Genomic DNA, 16,843 nt, shown 5'->3' with positions numbered 1-16,843 from the left:
TTATTTACAAAACAGAAACAGACTCACAGACCTGGAAGACAAACTTATGGTTGCCAAAGGGGAAAGGTAAGGGGGGAGGGATAAATTGGGAGTTTGGGACTGACAATGTACACACTACTATATTTAAAATAGATAACCAACAAGGACCTACTGTATAGCACAGGGAACTCTGCTCAATATTCTGTAATATCCTAAATGGGAAAAGAATTTGAAAAAGAATAGATACATGTATATATATATAACTGAATCACTTTGCTGTACACCTGAAACTAACACAACATTGTTAACCAACTATACTCCAATATAAAATAAAAATTCAAAATAAAAAGAGTTGGGGGCTTCCCTGGTAGCGCAGTGGTTCAGAGTCCGCCTGCCGATGCAGGGGACGCGGGTTCGTGCCCCGGTCCGGGAGGATCCCACATGCCGCGGAGCGGCTGGGCCCGTGGGCCATGGCCGCTGAGCCTGCGCATCCGGAGCCTGTGCTCCACAACGGAAGAGGCCACGGCGGTGAGAGACCCGCGTACCGCAAAACAATAAAAAATAAAATAAAAAGAGTTGGGAGGAAGTTCTTAAGATAAGCTACAAAAATACAAACAATTAAGAAAAAGGTTAAATTTAAGTACATTATAATTTTTTTAACATCTTTATTGGAGTATAATTGCTTTACAATGGTGCGTTAGTTTCTGCTTTATAACAAAGTGAATCAGTTATACATATACATATGTTCCCATATCTCTTCCCTCTTGCGTCTCCCTCCCTCCCACCCTCCCTATCCCACCCCTCTAGGTGGTCACAAACCACCTAGCTGATCTCCCTGTGCTATGTGACTGCTTCCCACTAGCTAGCTATTTTACGTTTGGTAGTATATATATGTCTATGCCACTCTCTCACTTTGTCACAGCTTACCCTTCCCCCTCCCCATATCCTCAGGTCCATGCTCTAGTAGGTCTGTGTCTTTATTCTCGTCTTACCCCTAGGTTCTTCATGACATTTTTTTGTTTCTTAGATTCCATATATATGTGTTAGCATACGGTATTTGTTTTTCTCCTTCTGACTTACTTCACTCTGTATGACAGACTCTAGGTCTATCACATTAAAATTTTAAAAATTATGTTTTTTATTTCCTCAATATTATTCTTCAGTAATATTTTTACTGAGGGCATGCTGAAAAGTTGTTTTGATGTCACAAAAGATTTGTCTTATTAAATGGGAATATCACTCCACCTCTCTTTAATAAAAGGTGACCACATATATTATGGAATTTGAAAAAGCTTCATAACTTTAAAGAATTAAACACTTTATTTAAACAAAATTAATAGAAGCTGCAGATTGGATGAAAATGTTTGTAACAAATATAAACCAAAAAAGAATTAATATCCAAAATAAATAAAGAACTCTTCCAATAAGACAAACAACCCAAGAGAACAATGGGCAAAGACAAAGAATCCTTAACTTCACTCCAGTCCACTGTATATGCTGTCCATGCACTAACTCTATCGAGTGCCTTTCACAAAGACTACAATATGAACGGTGCCCCCTAGAGTTGTGCAGTGTACAACCTCTACACTAAAAGATGCAGACTTGCACTGTACAGTTGGTGGCCTTATGAAATGCAAAGGAAAGTAAACTCTGGTTTATTTTTTCACACTCATCAGATTGGCTAAAGTTTCAACATATAAAATGTTAGGGAGGATATGAAACATCTGGAATCCTCATAAACTGCTGTGTGGGTGTAAACTGGTACCATCACACTGGAAAGCAATCTGACAATATTCAGTTAAGTTGAAGATGCAGATAACCCATGACCTAGCAAATTCCATGTCTAGGTATATATCCTAGAAATATCCCCACCCATGTACAAGAGACATGTACAAGAATGATCACTGCAGCCTTGTCTATATGAGCCAAGAATTGGAAACAGACTAAATGTCCGACAACAGGAGAACAGAAGGATAATATGTGGTATAGCCATACAAAGGAATACTATATAGCGGTTAAAATGAATGCACTAGAACTACATATGTTAACATAAATAAATCTCCAAAATGGTGCTGATGAATGAAAAAAGCAAGATGCAGAAGTATATTCAGCATATCATTTCTATAAAGTTTAAAAACATGGAAAACAATTCTAAGTATTGCTCACAGATATAAAGTTATGTAATAAAAGTATAACCATGCAATTCAGGGTGGTGGTTACCTAATGGAAGGAGGGGAACAGTATCAGGGAGGGGTCAATGTGGGGTTTCAAATATAGCTAGTCATGTTTTATTTCTCCAGAAAATAAAAACCTGAAGCAAATATAGCAAAATATTTACTGCTGTTATTTCTTTTTATTGTTATGTTTGAACTATTAAATAACTTTTTAAGTTACATCAGTGAGAACAGGGATTGGGTCCTTCTCAAAGAACAGCACACGGGTGCCTCCAATTTCTCACTCCCCTTCACTCCTCAGCCCAGGAGAGGCCAGCTTCTACCTCCCTGACCCTGCGTTTGCTGAGGTTACCAAAAATAACCTTGTCCGCCCAGCTGAGGGGCTGGAGGGGAACCACGAGGTTCTTAATTCTTACCTTCCTTGTCTCTCTTTCTTTTAATATATTCTACACTCCAGATTACTCCCTCTTTGAAGCTCCTAGTTGCCTTTCTCCTGATTTTCCTCTGGCCTCTTGGTCACACTCCTTCTTGTGCTTCTCCACCTATTCCTGAACTCTCCATGTTCCCCAGGGTTCAGTCCAGGGTCCCCTTTTCTTCTCATTCTCTACACATTCTCCTTGGATGGTTTTATCCTAACCCGTGTCTTTAAAGACCTCCTATAAGTGACTCCAAAATCTTGATCCTCAGTCCATCTCTCTCCTGAGCCCCAAGCCAGTGCTTCCAAATGCCCCCTCTTAGGTCCTTGGCCAGCAGTATCACAGAAATCCCAACTGTCTGAGCTCATCGTCCCCTGCCTGCAACTCCTGACACTGACCCCCTCCCCAGCCCAGAGCAGCTCCTCTTCCTGGATCCCCTTTCCTCATATACAGCACCCCCTTCCCTCCTCTCACCCACACAAGAACCTGAGAGCCATCCTCAATGCTCCCTCAATCCTCATCCCCTACCGCAATCAGCCAATCAGCCTCACCAGCCTCTGCATGTTTCTCAAGTCAGTCCCCTCCCAATGGCTCCTAAAACTGTTATTGTCTGGGCCTCATCATTTCTCTTCTTATTATTACAGTAATCCCCCAACTGTGGTCTCCCTGCCACCATCCCTGTCCCTGACTAATCCATCCTCCTTGTTACAGAGGAGAGCGATATCGCTAAAATGCAACTTCCATCCCAATACCCTTTCCTCAAAAATCCTTAAAGTGGCAAGTCATTGGGATAAAACCATTCTCCTTTGCAGGACTCAGAAGTCCTCACCGACTTGCCCCGAGTGCCTCTCCAACCCCTCCCACACTCCCCCAGCCCAGCCACGCAGTGCTGTCATCTCTGGCCTTTGCATACGTCGATTCTCTACCTCAAATACCCTTCTCTCAAAGCTGTCCCTATGTGCGCCACCAGTTTCTCTTTGCTTCCCCTTCACCTCTGAGCAAGTATACCTGGGCCTATGAGATCTTCCTGTGCCCCTTCCTCTCCCAAGTTGGGAATTAGACCTCTATCATGGCCATCCTTGTGTTCCCTGCAAAGTCACTTTCCCACCTTCCCTATCAGTCAAGGAGTTAACAAGAGGACTAACCCCCCTCCTTGTATTTCAGGTGCACAGCACAAAGCCTGATATACTGATGGTTTCAGAAGATATATGACAGGTCCACCTGGGACTGAGAGCCTACCTAACAAGTGCTAATGCATCTTAATGTTGCAGCAGTGGCTGAAATACGTAAAATATGTACTGTAGCCACACAGAAGGCATGGGGCAGGTATGTGCACCAGGGCACCAATTCCAAAGGGGGCCCAAGCATCTCCTTCAAGGAGAATTTAGAAGGAGGCCATGTAAATGTTCTTATTCTCAAAAGCCTCACTCTTCATTAGGCTGAATGGTAGAATGCTTTAAAAAGCACAATTGGGGATTTTATTTTTTTATTTTTTTACTTTTAAAATTTTTTCTGGCTAGAACCTTTATTATTTCAGAAATAGGCATCCTATGTAACTTGAGGTGGGTAGAATAGTTATTTATGGATTACTGTAGTAAATATTTGTCAAAACACCAAGTATCTCAATAATCATACACATTTCATTCATAAGAACTTACAAAAATAACTCTTCTGTGTCAAAAAACTTATAAATAATGGTCTATGGAGGAGAGAAGGAAAATTCTGCTAGGGGAAACTCTAGTGAAGCATTTTCTCCATTACATTTTTGATTGATATAGTTCATGAAAGAAGCCTCGCTTTGCCTTCCTTTTTTTTTCCTCTGAGAGGGAATGCAAGAAACTAAATCTGAGGGGGAAAACTGCTTTCATAATCTCAAGTGTAAACCACGAATAGGCTTTTCTGATAAAAGCTTTAAAGCCTGAAGAGATAAGAAAGGCAAGCATGCATTCCTTTAAACATTTCAATAAATTTGCAAAAATATTCAGCAACTATGCACGTATTGTTTGTATACTTAAAAATGCAACAATTTTCATGCTTCGAATATTTTTTCCTGAGTGTTTTAAGTATGTTTTGTTCTAGACAATTCAAAAGTAAGGCTTACACACACACATAATATATACAACAGGAATTCTCCACATGATTAGCATTGTGGACTCTCCTAACAGTGTCAAACAATGAGAAGCCAAACGTGATCACATCCATATCGTAAGGAGAGCCTGGAGAATTACCTATGTCTTTGTTTTCTGCTCAGTGCTTCTGATAAGTTCAGCAGATGTACAGCCATGACTTGTTTCCAAACATCCAGACCCCCTCACTGGCTCACCACAATTACACGAGTGCTAAGTTCTAAGTATTCAAAGAAAGACTGCAGGTGTCGCTTTACTTCTCTCTGGTCCCTTTACCAAACCCCTACATCACTTATGACGTTACTTGTTAATATTTTGCAATCCAAAATGAAAAATGCAGGTACACAAGTTTGCTAAATTTCATTTAACCAAATAAATTTAAAAATAGATAAAATACTTAAATTCCTGCAACACAAAACTTGGTTTTCATATTCATTTGAACATTTTCGAATTACTCAAACGTGAGAATTGAAAATGTGTGTGCTATTTGGAAGAGAACTACTGAATTTATTCTCCAGAAGAAAAAGCAGACCTGAAGCATCACATTACTGGAACACCTGAAATGTTGACAAGTTCTTACCTTCTAAACTTCAACGAAAGCTGCTTGCACAAACTATTTAAAGAATATCTGCCCCGGGCTTCCCTGGTGGCGCAGTAGTTGAGAGTCCGCCTGCCGATGCAGGGGACACGGGTTCGTGCCCTGCTCTGGGAAGACCCCACATGCCGCGGAGCGGCCAGGCCCGTGAGCCATGGCCGCTAAGCCTGCGCGTCCGGAGCCTGTGCTCCATGACGGGAGAGGCCACAATGGTGAGAGGCCCGCGTACTGGAAAAAAAAAAAAAAAAAAAAAAAAAGAATATCTGCCCCTATTAAACAAGCCAAATATCTGATGTATTAAGGAAGTCAGAAGCTGAGTCACTTCATTTCTTTCTGTTGACTCTAGTTGCCAGAATACTGGCAACTCGCATCCATGTAGATTCCCAGCATCGAATTGATGGGATCATATTTTTGAACTCCATACACTGGTACTACTTCTGCACGCTTGATTACTTTCTGTGTATCATACAGAAGAAACATGCTGAAAAGAACTAATCCACCATAAATTGTCAGTGAGTACAGAGTGGCACCAGCCACAGTGGTAAGTGGAAGAAACATAGATCCTAGTAAGGACACAAAGACGACACCCAGGCCCACGCCCAGGGGTGCTCCCATGTTCAAAAACTTCTCACTGGGTGCACATATGGCCACAGTGGAGAGGCCTCCCACAATACCAGCTGTGTACCATGCAGCTGTGATGAGAAGAGGCGCCCCCTAATATCGTCAGAGGAGCCACCACTGCACCCATCACACCAGAATGTAGTAACCAAGCAAGATGCTTTGGGCCTGGGCTCTGGTCATATGATATCGACTGGACCAGCATTCCAGCTCCAATCATGGCTGCAAAGGTTGCACCAATTGTCACCCAAGAGCCTTTCATCATGAAGTTCATGAGGGCAGGAGTTCTGCTCACTGCCAGGGCAGACAAAGCTGTTATGCCGATACTTCCTACTAAGTACATATAGGTGGTATGAATTCTATCCTTCACATACTGAGGCCAAATTACAGCTTTTTCAATAGCTCCAATCTCATTAGACACTCCCAAGCCATAGTAGCACAAAGCTCTAAAACCAACAGCAGCCCCTCCAGCAATCTTCCCATCTGATCAATTTTAAATATTTTTTCCGATGATGGTTCCAAAGCTGCCTCCTTGAGTTCTTGGCTAGTTTTCCCACGCCAAATTCCAATTCTTGTCCTGGTGGCATATTCCCTGCTGGGTGTTAAGAGCCATTGATTTTTCGTGATGGAATTCTTCACAACAGGGGAGGCCTTGGTGAAAGCTGGTGGAAAACCCTGGAAGGTAGTGTCCGGAGACACACAAGTCTTGCAGCCAGTATGGTGGTGCACCAGGTTTACCAAGCGATCGGAAACGCTCAGTCCCTGGTCAACTCAAGCGCGCAGTTCCCTTTCCAGCCGGCAACACGCAACGACTACCACCCGTGCTCTCCACCCACCTCTTACTCAATTGTGGATTTTAAATTACCCCTTTCATCTTTATTTCCTCAGGGAGAAAAAAACAATCCTGGTGGTTGACATCAGGAAGGCGAGGCCACGGAGTTAGGTAGGAGGATCTACATATTTCTCTGTGATCAACAGCTCTGCTTCCTCACCTCCTTAGCTGCTGGAGACAGGCTGCTGCTTCCAGATGTGGGATGGGGTGGTGCACGCAAACAAACGCCTGGTGCACAGCAAGGGGCTCCACAAACATCTGCCCAACATGCTTCTCCTAAGGACGATCTCTTAACGTTTGTTAGCAAAAGTTCTGGAAATCAGGATCAGTAAACTGCAGAGTACCTTATAAGCGGCAGTGACAGACCAAGGCAGGAACTGCACACGCGGTAGGCAGCCCTCCTCATGCCTGTGCTGAACAGTATCTCATCTCATCGCCACAACCCCACTGCCGGGGTGGTGTTGCCCTCATGTCAAAGGTGAGGATACTGACGCTCTGAAAATGCACTTACCCACCCAAGATCACACACTCAGTCCATCCTGGAGTCACAATTCAAACTCAAGTCTATGGCCAAAGTCCATCCTTGTTCTGCTAGACCAGAGGTTAGAAGCTGAAGGCCTGTGTCTACGTGGACCCTAGACATGTACGTAAAAACACAACTTTCTTGCTTCTCTTCAAAAAATTCTGAAGTTCTGGCAACAATCAGCCAGAACAAAATAATGGCTCCTCTTTGGACAAGGAACTTGCCGGTTCACTCCACCTACTTTAAAAAAAAAAAAATTTATTTATCTATTCATTTATTTAGGCTGCACTGGGTCTCAGTTGAGGCATGTGGGCTTCTTAGTTGCGGCATGCATGCCGGATCTAGTTCCCCACCAGGGATCGAACCCGGGCCCCCTGCATTGGGAGCATGGAGTCTTACCCACTGGACCACCAGGGAAGTCGCTCACGCCACCTATTTTTTAAACGTTTCCTATTCCTGGATATCTTTGGGCTTACAACCTTTGCACCATAGTTTACGTGCCATCCTTTATTTAGAACAGAATTCTTCCAAAGTATATGTAAGCAAAATACTAACGCACATTGGTCAACCCCATCTTTCATGGGAGAAGCAAAGAGCTCGGCTGCATGACCTGCCTGCGTCGGCACAGGTGAGCGAACGGTGTCATCCGGACCTGTTGAGACTGTACTCCTGCTCCCTCGCCCCGAAGCCTGGTTTCTCCCGCTGCCAGCTGTTTTCTCAGCCCAGCAGTTACTGATGTGCTGGGATAGGAGGGCATTCACATACCACTGGGGAAATGAGGAAAAGTATAGCATGAAAATACCAACTGAAAAGGTACTCACTAGAGGTCAAAATAGTCCACTAGTAGCAGCAATAAAAAAGGAAGTTGATGAAATCTTTGCGGGGGAGGGACAGGGAACATACATTGAGAAGAGCTCTTTGCTTTCTCTCAATTAACAGAAGCTAATTCAATTAAAACTGGGGCAGACTAGATTGAGGGTGCCTCTATTGCTGGGCAAAGCTCAGGTTGCCCACAGTTTAATTCCGTTTTTTTAAAAAATCTGTTTACTTTTGGCTGCATTGGTTCTTCGTTGCTGCGCACGGGCTTTCTCTAGTTGTGGCAAGTGGGGGCTACTCTTCGTTGCAGTGCGAGGGCTTCTCATTGCAGTGGCTTATTTTGTTGTGAAGCACGGGCTTTAGGCGCGTGGCCTTCAGTAGTTGTGGCATGGCCCACGGTTTAATTTCTCAGAGATTTCCTGAGAGGTTGCACATAAAGGTCTGTTGTTGAACTGAAGAAAGATGCTGGGAATAGGCTCTCTGATCCTGCTCTGTTGTCAGGTTGGTTTCACCACCCAGGGGCCCACCGTGCCTCTCCCCATGGAGACACTGCTGGGTTTCAATGTGCTTTTCATTCTCTTGGCTGCCTGAGCAAACAGCCATCACTGTTTCCATTGTGAGCTCTTCTCCGTCTGGAGCCAAGCCCAAGTTCATGGAACATGTGCTTGCGACCAACATTTGGCAGCCTGGGTCCCCACTTGGAGCAACTTTCTGCCTTTGCCTTTTTCCCATCAAGACAGTTCCTGAATCTGGAGACTGAAGAGCAGTGCTGAACACGCTGTTCTAAAAGCTGGTTCCTCATCCTGCTAGCTCACTGGGATGAGGGACAAAAAATTCACACCAAAATCCAGAGCCCAGGTTACAAAGACAAAAATTATTTCCATCCCTCCCTTGTTACCAACACGACTGAGGGCATACATATCTCACAGCATCAATGGGCTTAGTTTCCTGGAGAAAATTTCTCTTTGTATTATCTACCGAGTTAAGAATTTTTATGAGAAATCCTAATACAAGTGGAAAAAAATTTGAGCATCCTTATCCTGAGGCCTCATTTTCTAGGTCAGGTGACAGAACGAAAAGATTAAATGCTTTCCCCACATCCACATAGGAAGTAGTGGCAGAGTTGGTACTAGAACATAATTACTTGAATATCCAGACCAAAGTTTATTCTACTATGCCAAGTCACTAATAAGGACTGGGTTTTTTTTTTTTTTTTAACATTTTTATACTGATATAATTCCACACAATAAAATGCACAGATCTTAAGTGTAGAGCTTAATACATTTTGACAAATGTTTACACCCACGTGATCAAAACTCCAGTCGAAACATGGAATGTTTCCATCATCCTAGAAAGTTCCCTTGGGCCTTTTTCCACTCAACTTCCTTGTCCCATCTTCCTGCACCCAGCAACAACCCCTGCTCTGATTTCCATTCCTTTTGATTAAGTTTTGGGGCTCCAGTTTTAAGAAATAAAAATTGAATGCATGTGAATTTGCCTGAAGCCCTGAAATGTCTCTTTGCAGAATTTTCCTCTCCCTTTTGGACCGCAAGTACTACTTAAGATTTGTTTTGGATCCATCTGGACATTCTTCCAGAAAGTCAGCCTTAGCCCCAGCACAGACATATTTAGGGTTAAAGGCATCCACGTTTATAAGAAGCAAAGGCCAACTATGATTCCTCAATATGTGGTATAAAAAGAACTCTACCTTCTGGAAAATAAAGTTGCTATCTCCAAAATATCTGCCTTCTTGGCTCTTTCTGTAACACACCACTCCTTTAGAGTAGCTGCCTCTGTTCCTATGGAAAGAATTGCCTGAGCCCTTGAAAGTGAGCACATATGCATTATCTTTCTACTTGGAAGCTGTTTCCTAGTTTCGATAACCTTCTGCTGCAGTGGGATTCCTCTTCGCAGCTCCTCTGACTTCCCCAGACATCATTACAGGAGGGCAGAGGCAGTTAAAAACCTAACATTGTCCTAAGCTATTTAGTCAGCAAGGGATCTGGGTTTTAGAAACTGGAAAACTTTGGCTAAGGCTTGCTCAGAACATTGTCTTAAGGCCAAAAAGTGTTGGCAAGGTCCAGGTGAAGGCAGCTTTCCACCAGCCACAGACACGACCAAATCATACGGGGCCTGCTTCTCTTTTAAGCAGAGCACTGACGGCCAGCCTGGATCATTTTCTCCGCATCAGCTTGTCTCCCCAGACAGTGAGCTAATGCTTGGCACCAAAAAACACCATTAAAAAAAAAGGCATTTAACCCCATGTTTTGAGGCAGAAATGACTAAATGGAATATATACACAAAATTATTTAAATCAAGACAACTTTTAAAAATTCTAAGAGAATAAAAATTATGCACACATAGTCATAACACTGGAACCCACTTGTGAACACAGAATAAAGAGGAAGCAATGCTGAAAATGTAAACTTCTCTGAAAGAGCCAAATTTCAGAAGACATTTTGTTAGTAAAGAGAGAATTCTGCGGAATTAGCTGCCTAAAGCATGCTGAATCCCTCTTCCCTATGCAATGTCACTTCTGAGTATGTTGCGGCTTTTCTACAGTTTAAAACTATTGATATTTTAAACTTTTTCTATTTTTTTTCATTTTCTAAATTTTACTTTTAAAAATAGACACTATATTAACATGGTTCAAAATTTTAAAAATAAGAAGTCTCCCTCCCACTCCCAGGCCCCAGCCATTCCCTTTCCCACCCTATAGGCCCTGTGTTAGTGGTTTCCTGTGCATCTATTCAGAGCTAGTTTAGCAAAACATAGATATATACCTTTCATCCTTCTTTTTTTTAGAAATGGAATGTTATAATGGTGTCCTACATTTTGCTATTTTTTTTTGCACTTCATTGTATTTAGAAACAGAATTTTGAAGACATATTTCAATAAAGAAAAATTATATGTTCATTTACCCTTTGACACAGTGAATCCCACCTCTAAGAATCTATCCAAAATATACATTGGCAAAAATACAAAATATTCTATGTAGGCTATTCACAGAGTATTTCAAAAAGAAAGAATATGCAATGTCCACCAACTAATAAAAATGGTTACTGCTGGGGGCAGGAAGAAACAGAGGTGAGGGGACAAGGATGTAAGACCTCTCTGAATGTACCTTAAAAAAAAAAACTTGGGGCTTCCCTGGTGGCGCAGTGGTTGAGAGTCCGCCTGCCGATGCAGGGGACACGGGTTCGTGCCCTGGTCCGGGAAGGTCCCACATGCCGCGGAGCGGCTGGGCCCATGAGCCACGGCCGCTGAGCCTGCGCGTCTGGAGCCTGTGCTCCGCAATGGGAGAGGCCACAACAGTGAGAGGCCTGCGTACTGCAAAAACAAAACAAAAAAACCCAAAAACTTGTTTTAAATATTTTACATAATTTTTTAAAAAGTCCCCCTAAAAATTGAAAGCGAAAGGAGACAAAATTAACTATATATATATTTGAAGCACTAACTACAGAGGAACTATTTCAAGTGACTTTAAAATGTTCACAATCTGGGAGTTCCCTGGTGGTCTAGTGGTTAGGATTCGGGGCTTTCACTGCTGTGGCCCAGGTTCAATCCGCGGTTGGGGAACTGAGATCCTGCAAGCCGCGAGGCGAGGCCAAAAACAAAAAAAATCAAAAAAACCTCACAATCCCTAGATCTGGTTTTTCAATCTCAGCACAACTGACATGTTGGGCTGGATAATTCTTTGTTGCGGGGGGTTGTCCTGTGCACCATAGGGTGTCAGCACCCAAGGCTCAGGTGAACTTCCCTGATTGGCAACATTTTGCACATACAGTCACACATCGTTGTCCCGAGAATTAAGTGCTGTGTTTGTCACATGTGCACCCAAAAAACTAAATATTGATTGCCCTGGGAGAATGTTCTAAAATATAGGAGGAGGGAGCATGACACAGCAGGATGAGCCACCTGGGGAAGCACCAGGGTGGGTCAGGAGGCACAGGGAGGAAGGAGGAAATGTGGGCAAGAGCCATTACTGTGAAGGGGAAGGGACGGGACGGGCAAGGTAAACAGGCTTGGGATTGGCTGGTTTGACTAATTTCAGTAAACTCTGGAGGCACAGTGACTGCCCCTGGTTTTCTGGTGCCTGGCCCTGGTGTGATTAGGGCAGGTGGATAGTGGCCCAGAATGTGAGAGCCCCAGAAAGGAGGTGGTTGGGGTATGGGCTCTGGATTGGTTGGTATACGTACAAAAGGTGTGCTCAGAGATGAGTCTTTATCCCTAGAAACTGGCTATCCCTGGGAGGGGCAGTCTCTCCAGGGTCAGCAAGGCAAAGATGTCAAAGCATCAGAGACACAAGGTTAGCAGAGAGGACAACTAGAAGCTTGTGCAGACTGTCTCCTGGACTTCGCCCATGTGCCTTTTCCCTTTGCTGACTTTCACTGTAATAAATGGTAACTGTAACAGTTTTTCTGAGTTCTGTGAGTCTGTCTAGTGAATCAACCTAAGGGTGGTCTTGGGGACCTCGTGACACAGTTGCTAAAACCATTCTGTAAAAGGGTGATGGGATACATCAGGCTGATACCAATGAACCCACTGATTAATCACTGAAAGCGGGACAACCCTATGTTGTGCAGAACCACCTGAAAAGAACTGAACCTGAATGTAATCAAGCCTCTCCACGTAACCACAAATTTACAGGAAATATGAGGGAGAGAGAACCTGCTATCAACACTGGAGGAAATAAGCAGCCAAATCCTGGATGGGGGACAGTCTACAGGACAAATAACCCATTTGTTAAGCACATAAAAAGGAGAGTGATTTAGTGAGAAAAAGACACGTCAATCCAATGCATTGTGTGGACATTGTTTGGATCCTAATTTCAACAAAACAATAGTCAGAAGACATTTTTGAGACAACAGGGGAAATAAAACACAGCCTGCATAATAAATGTTAAGGAATGATTGTTAATTTTGTTGGGTAGAATATGATGGTTAGAATTCACTTTAAAATATTCCAAGAAAAACAAAATTGGAGGGGAGGGGGGAATAGATTAGATAACAGCAGCATAAAGCTGATGATTGTTAAGTCTGGGTGATGGGTACATGGAGGCCCACTGTGCTATTCTACTTTTTGTCTATTTAAAAACTTCTATAACAAGTTTTTATAAATTTATTTATTTACTTTTGGCTGCGTTGGGTCTTCGTTGCTGCATGCAGGCTTCCTCTAGTTGCAGTGAGCAGGGGCTACCCTTCGTTGCAATGAGCGGGCTTCTCATTGTGGGGGCTTCAGTAGTTGTGGCACGTGGGCTCAGTAGTTGTGGCTCATAGGCTCTAGAGCACAGGCTCAGTAGTTGTGGCGCATGGGCTTAGTTGTTCCCTGGCATGGGGGATCTTCCCAGACCAGGGATAGAACCCACGTCCCCTGCATTGGCACGCAGATTCTTAACCACTGCGCCACCAGGGATGTCCTATAACAAGTGTCTAAAAAGGTACTTAAAAATTGGAAGCAGTTATCCGTAAAAACATATGATCTAAATGTATGAAGTCCGAGAAACTGCCAATATTGCAGAGATGTGATTTTAAGGCATAGGTGAGATTCTAAACTTGGGTTTTTGTTTTGTTTTGCTTTGTTTTTGGGGTTTTTTTTTTTTGGCAGCACCACGTGGCATGTGGGATCTAGTTCCCCGACCAGGGATTGAACGCACGCCCCCTGCAGTGGAAGCATGGAGTCCCAACCACTGGACTGCCAGGGAAGTCCCTAAACTTGGGTTTTAAGAGATTAAAGCAAAATGTAGGAAGTTGGCTGTCTAAGCTCCCCTTTTAGCTCTTGAGAAAACAGGCAGAGTCCAAGGTGAAGCTGCCTCTGGTCTCTATCTTTCAGGGTTTTGCCAGTCTCTGTTCTGAAGCATAAATTCAGGAGTGTTTTTAATATTTAGTTTTTTGGGTGCACATGTGATGAACACTATAAAATTTAGGAATAAAAAGACTATCTCCTTACATTCTCATATAAATCTTTATCCTTTAAAATAGAATCTCGGGACTTTCCTGGTGGTCCAGTGGGTAAGATTCCGCACTCCCTATGCATGGGGGCTGGTTTTGATCCCTGGTCAGGGAACTAGATCCCACATGCATGATGCAACTAAGAGTTCGCATGCCGCAACTAAGAAGTCCTCATGCTGCAACTAAGAGTCTGCATGCTGCAAATAAGAAGTCCGCATGCCACAACGAAGATCCCACATGCTGCAACTAAGAACTGGTGCAGACAAAATAAAAAAATATTAAAAAAAAAAAAAAAGAATCTCATGAGAGAGAGAGATGCATAATTTTCTGTGGATAAAAGCTTCTGCCAGGGCTTCCCTGGTGGCGCAGTGGTTGAGAGTCCACCTGCCGATGCAGGGGACATGGGTTCGTGCCCCAGTCTGGGAGGATCCCACATGCCGCGGAGCGGCTGCGCCCGTGGGCCATGGCCGCTGGGCCTGCGCGTCTGGAGCCTGTGCTCCGCAGCGGGAGAGGCCACAGCAATGAGAGGCCCACGTACTGCAAAAAAAAAAAAAAAGCTTCTGCCAATCGAGGTATCTTAACTGCTCTCATATCATAGGATTTGGGGTCAGGCAAAAGGATCTCTCTGATTAAAGCAGCATATGGTAGGGGTCTGGCCTTCAGGTAGTGATGTTTTTGTCTTTCTTTCCTGCTATCTAAAAGGATTCCTTATAGAAAAAAGTTCAAGGATAACTTGTTATGAAAAACTTATGGGGGAATTCCCCAGTGGTCCAGTGGTTAGGACTCGGTGATTTCACTGCCGTGGCCTGGGTTCAATCCCTGGTCAGGGAACTAAGATTCCGCAAGCCGCAAGGCACAGCCAAAAAAAAAAAAAGTTACAATGGTAAATTAAAAAAAAAAGAAAAAGAAAAACTTACGTATTACTTCTGTAATAAAAAAAATTAAGAACATATGTTCACATGCAAACTTGTATATGAATGATTATAGCAGCGCTATTCACAATAGCCAAAAAGTGGAAACAACCTAAATGTCCATCAGTTGATGATTAGATAAACAAAATGTGGTATATCCATAGAACTGAATATTATTTTTATTCCATAAAAAGGAATAAAGTACTGACTCATGCTACCAATTCACGTTATAACATCATGAATCTTAAAACATCATGTTAAGTGAAAGAAGGCAGTCACAAAAGACCACATATTGTATGATTCCATTATATGAAATGTTCAAAACAGAGAAATCCATAAAGACACAAAGTAGATTACTGTTTGCCCTGGAGCTGAGGGGGTTAAGGGGAAATGAGGAGCGGCTGCTAATAGATACCGTACTGGGTCAAACAGCATCCCCCCGCCTCCCCCAGATGAGAACAAAAATGTTCTAAAATTGATCGTGGTGATGTTTGCACACCTTTGTGGATATACTAAAACCCACCAAACTGTACACTTTAAATGGGTGAATTTTATGGTATGTGAATTATATGTCAATAAAGCTGTTATTTAAAATATTTAAAGGTACAAGGAAATACTGAAGAACCAACAATGACCTTGAGTAATCCCAACATGGAGAACTTCCACTTTTAGTCAATAAATTAGAGTGTGAAGAGGTTGAAAGTTAAACATTAGTTGTTAGTAAAAACAGCATTGATTGCTAGCTCTGCTGCTGAATTACTATAGGGACTTTTGGCCTTTTAGACAGAACTCTTTCCATTGAAAGTCACAGGAAAACGGTCTCAAACAGGCTTACTCAAAACAATACGAATTTATCTCACATAATTGAAGTCCACAGTAGGCACTAGTTTCAGGCATCCAGACAAGGTCACGATAGCTCTGATTCTCTCAGCTGTTTCCTTCATTGCCTTTGTTCTCAAGCTGGCTATCTCTATGTAGTAGGCAATGGCAGCCACAGGCAATCCCAAGATTACGTGGCGTTTATAGCTCCCGATACAAGAGGAGAGAGAATCTTACCTGATCACTCTGGCACTAGTTCCAGGACTGTTCAGGGCTGGCTCACATTCCTGGAGCCAAGGAGTAAAGTTCACTTCATCCAAGCATGGGTAAAGCAGGAAAGGGTGGTTCTCCAAAGGAAAAAAGACTGGATATACAAAATACATGTCCACTATGACAGGCGAAACTCTAAAACTTGCAGAGATTCAAACATCATCTCAGCCCAATAAGTACTTGCCAAGTCAATGTAGGAACAGACAAAATGGAGCTATTGCACAGTACTTTTAAAGCATCACATTCCAAATTCTTATTCTTAGAGAAGCAATAAAACACAGGACACATACCAAGGTCATTAGCAAGATGCTGTTTTAGCAGTGAGCTACTTCAGTCAAGTATAGATTGTTCCATGTCCAGAATTCCATCCATCTCACACAGAAGAGATATTTTACTCTGGTAGATGGCAGTCTTTTTTTCCTGATCAGCCACAAGAAAAGCTAAGGCTTATCCAGCACGTAGGAAGAAGGCAGTCCAGAATGAATGAATGGAAAACACCCTGCTGCCAGTAAACTTTGCTCATTTAAATTGTTGATAATCCGGTGGGTTTCTGATCCAGGATCCAAACGCCTGCTTTCGGAGTGTGCTCCAGGCCTGCTGGTAAGTGGATGCGGCCTCCTTGTACTCATGGTACGTCACTAGCTTCTGCACCCTAATGCACACACACCACCAAGCACACAAGTTCTCACTGGACAGCTCACCACCGTGGCCAGCAAGACACCTCAGCAATAGGCTGGACAGATTTATTACAAGAGACTTAGGAAGCAGGAGGATTTTCTTATGCTGTCCTATGCTGACTCTTACCTCCTTTGT

At 43.1% G+C, this 16,843-nt stretch overlaps 1 protein-coding gene and 1 pseudogene across 9 annotated transcripts in view; both read right to left on the bottom strand.

Annotated features, from left to right (window-relative positions):
* Positions 1 to 16,843, bottom strand: part of ADAT1 (adenosine deaminase tRNA specific 1) — a 45,374-nt gene that overhangs the window by 7,281 nt on the left and 21,250 nt on the right. For 5 of the 9 annotated variants that reach the window (XM_033434393.2, XM_033434391.2, XM_033434392.2 and 2 more), the window contains one exon: positions 13,849 to 16,682. The exons of 2 other annotated variants lie outside the window; for them this stretch is intronic. In XM_033434393.2, the coding sequence (XP_033290284.2) occupies positions 16,550 to 16,682 (133 nt within the window). In that variant the 3' untranslated portion in view covers positions 13,849 to 16,549. Of the gene's footprint in view, positions 1 to 13,848; positions 16,683 to 16,843 lie in introns of those variants that run through there. 2 more of the 9 variants (XR_004485074.2, XR_004485073.2) reach the window with 1 other exon arrangement.
* On the bottom strand, positions 1,254 to 8,881 carry LOC125962693 (growth hormone-inducible transmembrane protein-like; annotated as a pseudogene).

This window comes from Orcinus orca, chromosome 20 (genome assembly GCF_937001465.1).
Source record: "Orcinus orca chromosome 20, mOrcOrc1.1, whole genome shotgun sequence".
Lineage (NCBI taxonomy): Eukaryota > Metazoa > Chordata > Mammalia > Artiodactyla > Delphinidae > Orcinus > Orcinus orca.
This window is presented reverse-complemented; position numbering and strand designations above follow the sequence as displayed.